The following is a 6,293-nucleotide window of genomic DNA, read 5'->3' on the forward strand; positions in this document are numbered from 1 at the left end:
GTTCTGTTACGTATTTGTGTATAGACCTACTAGGCTACTAGTTACAGAACACAGGGTATTTATGTGTTGCATATTTCAGATAGAAGTGCATTCCACTATAGACTAAGAAAGACAAGAACAAAATAAAATAGGTGAAGAAAAGTTTCTTCGAAACTTATATAATAGCATAGTACTGCCACACATAACTTAAAGCTTAAGCTTCTCAACAGCAAATGAGCTCGAAAAGATGACGAAAAAAAAATTTAAGAAAAAATAAGTTATAAACTTCGCTTGTTTTGTCAAACCTAAAGCCTCTAGACATATTGAACTGTTCTTTCCCCTTTAGCTTCCTATTTTCAAAAGCTCCAGAGAAGAGGGTTGGTCATGAACTGGTGAGCATCCCATCCCTCTTTATCCCAAAGACCCAAACCCTATAGATATATACTACTTAACTAAACTTCATTGCTCCATAATTGCTCTTTATCCTAGAGGATATCTTTCACAGAAACAGTTTCACTACTAACTAATCAAGGACCTGATAGTACACTGGTAATACAACTAAAAGATTAAAAATATTATTTTCACCATCATTTAGTAATCAAATCAGTAAACTTTGACGAAATATACCGAGTTATTGGATAACCAATACATTACCACAAAGGGGGGAAAATGCAATGAAGGCAGGACAAAGTTACCAAAACAAAAGATGAATATAACTGAGAACTTCACAAAACAGACCATCACGGCCAGTAAAGTCCCAAAACTAGTAGCAAGAGGTTAATCATGAGATTCATTTTATTATTGATGCCAAAATCAAGCCAGAAAGGAGTGCTACATACCTTGTTCTCCCACTCAAATTCTGCCCACATGGTTCTGAAAGCTCCATCACTACAAACAGCAGGAGAGATGTAATCCATAATGTCGATATGAATATCGTTGAGGACAACAACTGTTCGCTCATGCACATTCGAGGTCTCATAAACAATATTTCCAAATATTACTCCAGTCTCAGTTGAGGACACCTTGATGTTGGCTTTTATTTTTTTACTAGATTCAGGAGCCAGAGTATAATTCTGTGGCCGCTCAACAAGCTTAAGATCCCCCATAGTTGCCAACTCCAAGCACAAATTTTGTAAGGTCTCCTTGGTTCGATTGATAACTGTGACATCAAGGACAATATCATAATGATGTACAGTCACATATGCTTCGGCATACACTGGGTCGCTAAATCCAGTGAGCTGGAGAATTCGGTTGAGCTTGTTTGCATCATCTCCTTCCTTGATGAACTCTCCTGTAGCACGTTTTAAATCATCTTGGACCTCATCTTCGAGTTCCAGTTGGCTCATACCCTTCAGTTTAGATATAAAGAAAAAATTAACTTAGAAACCTTATCAATCATATATGTACTACCATAATATTAAAAAGGATAATCACATTTAGCTATTGCAAACCAGTAGAAACCAAAAGATTCATAAAAGACAAAGTTGTCCAAAACTACATCATAATTCCGACAATAGATTGTCAACAAAGCTGGTGCATGTAGAAAATTTTAATAACCTTCAACCAAATTCCATACACGCAATGGAACTAAAAGCAGAACATATCTATGTAGATGATATTATAATAATGAATGAATTTTATTCAATGAATTTGGGCCCACTAGAAAACGAATAAGGAAACAGCATGCTCAGATAAATACATTTTGTTCTAAGTTCAAATTAAGTAGTGAACAAACAGACAAGCAACCACAAAATGTAGCTAGTAGACCAGAGCTTGTCCGATGTCATCAGCATAGAAATTGTCAGTACAGTGGTTAAATGAATGCAGAAGTTGTACCTTCCTGCTTTTTAAATGGTAGAAGTCAATAAGGTCATCCGGCTGTGCATGAGAAATCTGAGCCTTTGCTTTGATTTCCGCTGTTTCCCTTAATTGTTTTTCTGTAAGCATACTAACAAAACTTTGACGGCAAGATTGCAGCCATATTTTCTTTATCTCATCACCAGTATTGCATAACAATCTTATGCAGAGGACCATCCTATCATATGAATCGTTGTCAATTGGATGTGGAAGGACTGGAGATTGGCCTAATTGCAGCATAGAGACAATTATCAACAGTGCTTGTGCAGATGCTTTATGCACTTCCACCTTAGATGGCTGAACCTCTTCCAGTCTCAGAACAAGCTTGGTCAGTGTGCAAGCAACAACTGCCCCAAGAAAATAGTCACCAGTGAGAAGCAGGGATCTCAAGTTCCCAGATGCCAAGGATCCATGAACAAGGGTAGGTGGGGAGAAAGCAGTTTCAGATGCAGCACTCTGTGTGGCATAAGTCCCATCAGAAAGAATAGCTGGTCTTTTAGAAGACACAGTCATGGAGTTTACTTGCTGAACCTTCTTTGAAGAATCATTACCTTCTTCTTCTTCTGAGAGCGAGTAAAAAGGCAATTCTCCAAGACACTGTTTAATTGTTGCGAGTCCACTTTCAACTTCAGAAAGTGATAGGCAGTACTCTCCAATAATCCAAAGAGCACAAGCACAAACACGTGATGCTCGGATTTGGTAAAACGTGTCCAATAGCCTTGTTATTATAGATACCCTTAGTTTAGGATTGGTTTCAATTATCTCCCGAACAAACACAATCACATCAGTAGCTGAAGCAACATTGCTGTCTCCCAAGAAATCCATCAACAAATGGACCACTGTGCTTGCAACTTCCGGGAACTTTACTGCACAAGAATGAATGGCCTGAATAAGCATCTGCCTGTATTCACCATTCTTCTCTAGCTCTCCATTTTGAGTCTTAACAACTTCCTTTTTCAATGTAAGAACAACCTCATTTATGTTCCGGTTAGTAACCAGCTCAAGAACAATATCTAGGGTCTTCCTACGGACGTCAAGATTTGGACTAGAAAGTGCCCTAAGAATGTCCATGAACATATCAGCCATAACTTCTCTATGAGAAGACTTTAGCTCATTCAGCCGATCAAGAACAATAAGCTTCACATTGTTGTCACTCTGAGAAAGAAGAAGCTGACAGTAGGTGTTGGCAGCAGCTCTAATAGCAGTAGGAGCATATGACAAGGAAACGAGTGTCCCAGCACATTCATAAACAACTGCAGTTGAAGGCACATTCAATAAGGATATAATGATCTTAATGTACCTCCCCTTCTCTCCACGATTTGTCCTGCACACTTTCCGTATCAGGTCTAACACAATCATCTGCAGCAATTCACCCCATTCAGAAACCTTATCAACATTGGTCAAAAGATAATTAACTGCACGGTCCTGGGCACAAGTGAAGAGCATGAGAAACGCATTCCGCTTAGCAGATGGATCCTGCTCCGTCGAAAGAAGCTTCTCGATCATTTCAGGTGCATCAACCAAAATTTGCTCACCCTGTGGTAGCTTGTATATGGACATCATAGCTAATATAGCATTTCTCCTAATATAAGGGTGCCTATGCTCCAAATTCTGCAATACAGAAGGGATTAATGGCTCAATTATCTCGGTCTCGTTCAACCGGCAAAGAAACCTTAGAGTTACACCACGGATATACTCATTGGGGTGCTGTAGGTTGTTCCTCAAATTTTGGCAAATTAAAATCATTTCAGGTAAGACTCTACCCTTTGCATCAGTTTTCTCAATTATCTCCAAATATAACAGCAGTAGTTTCTGGACAGTGTGGTCCTCAGAAGGCAAAACGTATCTAACAATGGTGATAAAAAGCTGAGGCAACGTTTCACCATTCAACAAAAGCATGATTGCCTTCTTCATTGCATCTATCTTTGCCTCTACATCATTGCCTTCAAGAGCTTCCCTGATCTCATTTGCAATTGCGGGTGTTCCTTTATCAAAATGAACTAGCAGACTACAAGATTTCTCCATTTCTCAATTGCTTTCTGAAAAAGAAAAGAAAAAAAAAATAATTGGTTCATATTAATTTGTATAGTCCTACTTCGAACATCTCAAGTATACCATAACTAAAATATATATAATTTAGCTGTTAGTGAGGTTATGAAAGGATAAAAGAACATGCAGTATGCAGCATAATCACAGATAAATTTCCACATTTAACTTCTACCGTGATAGTAAAACATATTTGGCTCATGAACTGAATTAAAAAAACTTTAACAGGGAACTTGAACAAATAACAAAGTTCAATAAATGGCATCTTGGACGAGAATTCTTCAGGATAACTTCCACTCACTATAGAGTGTGAGTGCATACTTACAAAAAGCTAATAGGCATCTAAATCCATGTTTTCATATTATAGTCAACAAAGTTGACTAAATGTTGAGTGATTTTTCTACCATTCCATGATACCGCAAACTCACAATAACCTGTCTGCTTCTACACCAAGATCTAATTGCAGCCATTCACGGGCGATAAAAGGTTAATTCTACCACTAACAGCCACCCTTACTTATAATTCTAAATTGAAATAAACAAAGAATCTTGAAATTTACTCTCACTCACACAAATCAGATGAAGATTGGAACTCGGCTAGAACTAATTATCAAATGTACATTACCGATCTGCTTCTACATTCACCTTCAAGCATCGGATTCATTTTTCATAGGCACAAGGATCACAAAGAGAATTTAAATTCTATCCAACCAGATCAAAACTCAAATCAACGATCACAACAGGAACAGAAAATGAGTGGTGGCAACTAAGCAAAGCAGCACACAAGTTGCAGCATCCGAGTACAAAATTGAAAGCAAACGCCTATATGATAATCTAGCTCCACAATAATCAAAACCAATACATTGGATTTGGCAAGTAAATGCGGTGTGGAATTGCGTGGTAGCCAAACAGAAGATGAATCACGAGCTTAAAGATCCACAACCGAAAACAAGAGAGCTTCAAGATCTCAGAGAGAGAGAGAGAGTTAGTTACCTTATGGCGATGAATGGGCAATTGAGAGCACAGAGAAATCAGATCCAAAATTTTGAGAGTTCTAGTACAAATAATACTTGTAACTTATAAATTAAGAGAAACCGGGAGCCCAACCGCGGCGACGAATAGCTATCGATTCGGATCTGGACCCGGATTCAAATCTGTACCCGGATCCTCCCTTAGTCTCAATCGGTCTATTGTTTTTAAATATCAAAATACACGTGTCACCCTTGGATTTAGGTCTAATGAGATATCACTGAAATGAGCACTAGTTAAGGATTTTTTTAATGAGACTTATTTTACAATCACATTTCCATAAATCAATCGTTAGATGTTTAGATATTTATGTGTAAATCATTTATTCAATTTTTCAACCAAATTAAAAATTGTTAAGGCATTCATAATCATGATTTATCAGTTATGAACATGAACGGTTAATGTTTAACAGATTTGGTTCATCTATTAATTTGATCTAGTTTGATATCTTAACGATTAGCAATTTGGAAGAAAATTTTCAGAAGTATCCACTCATGAATACATAAACATCTAACGGTTGATTTGCTGTAATGTAATAAAAAAGTGGGTCTCCCAAACCATTGATTAGAAAGTTCTCAACTAGTCCTCATTTTAGTGGTCCTCATTAGAATGGCTCCCCTAATTTAGGTAGGTGACGTCGTTATGTTTATCAAGCAAGCGTATCATTCATGCGACATGGTTATCTTACTAAAAACTATCTATGTTTGCCCTTCTTTTTTTGCTAAACTTTGTGGATTAAAGATCTCCAAATTGACCAAAACATCAGTATATATATATCTTACTAGTTTACCATAATTTCAAATGTAGATTCTACTGTTGGCTTCAAGAGATATTGCATGTTGAAAAGAGACTATAGATTACTCATTATTATCCCTAAACATGGGTTTTCATAGATGTACCGAACAGACGTAAATCAAGTGATTATAAGTAGATAGTCCCTATAAGTCTCTCACTAGGGTTTTTCAGAGTCTCTAGGATTTCAATAGGGTTTTCGCTCCTAGCTTGCACTAATTCACTGGGAACGCTGGTCTGGTCTTGCTTATTTATTAATTTGAGGCGATTGTTGATCGGTGGTGATGGAAAAGATGGGGTGTATATTTGTCAGGTCCTTGGTTCTTATTGAAATAAGATTAGGGTAGTGTTGTTCAATCTGCCTTGTAGTGCCAGGATGCTCTTGTGTGTTAGATGGTCACTCCATGCTCTTTCCGGAGGCGAAGCTTCATTGATCTCTTCACTAGATTATGGGAGGGGATGCATAGAGTGGTTTATAGATACCTCCACTAGTATGGAGGAATATCTATGTCGCCAAGCATAAGTAACACCCTCTTAGGCGGGCCCACAAGCCATGGTGGGACCTAACCGCAACAAGCATCCCGTAATTCG

At 37.7% G+C, this 6,293-nt stretch overlaps 1 protein-coding gene across 1 annotated transcript in view; it reads right to left on the bottom strand.

Annotated features, from left to right (window-relative positions):
- The window catches only part of LOC133708517 (coatomer subunit beta-1), a 6,592-nt gene extending 1,561 nt beyond the window's left edge, over nucleotides 1-5,031 (bottom strand). The window contains exons 1-3 of the mRNA XM_062133980.1: nucleotides 4,875-5,031; nucleotides 1,816-3,875; nucleotides 819-1,328 (exon numbers count right to left, since the gene is read on the bottom strand). Coding sequence (XP_061989964.1) covers nucleotides 819-1,328; nucleotides 1,816-3,861 — 2,556 coding nt within the window. The 5' untranslated portion in view covers nucleotides 3,862-3,875; nucleotides 4,875-5,031. The remainder of the gene's footprint in view (nucleotides 1-818; nucleotides 1,329-1,815; nucleotides 3,876-4,874) is intronic.
- Nucleotides 5,032-6,293: the final 1,262 nt, after the last annotated feature.

Source organism: Rosa rugosa, chromosome 5, assembly GCF_958449725.1.
Source record: "Rosa rugosa chromosome 5, drRosRugo1.1, whole genome shotgun sequence".
NCBI lineage: Eukaryota > Viridiplantae > Streptophyta > Magnoliopsida > Rosales > Rosaceae > Rosa > Rosa rugosa.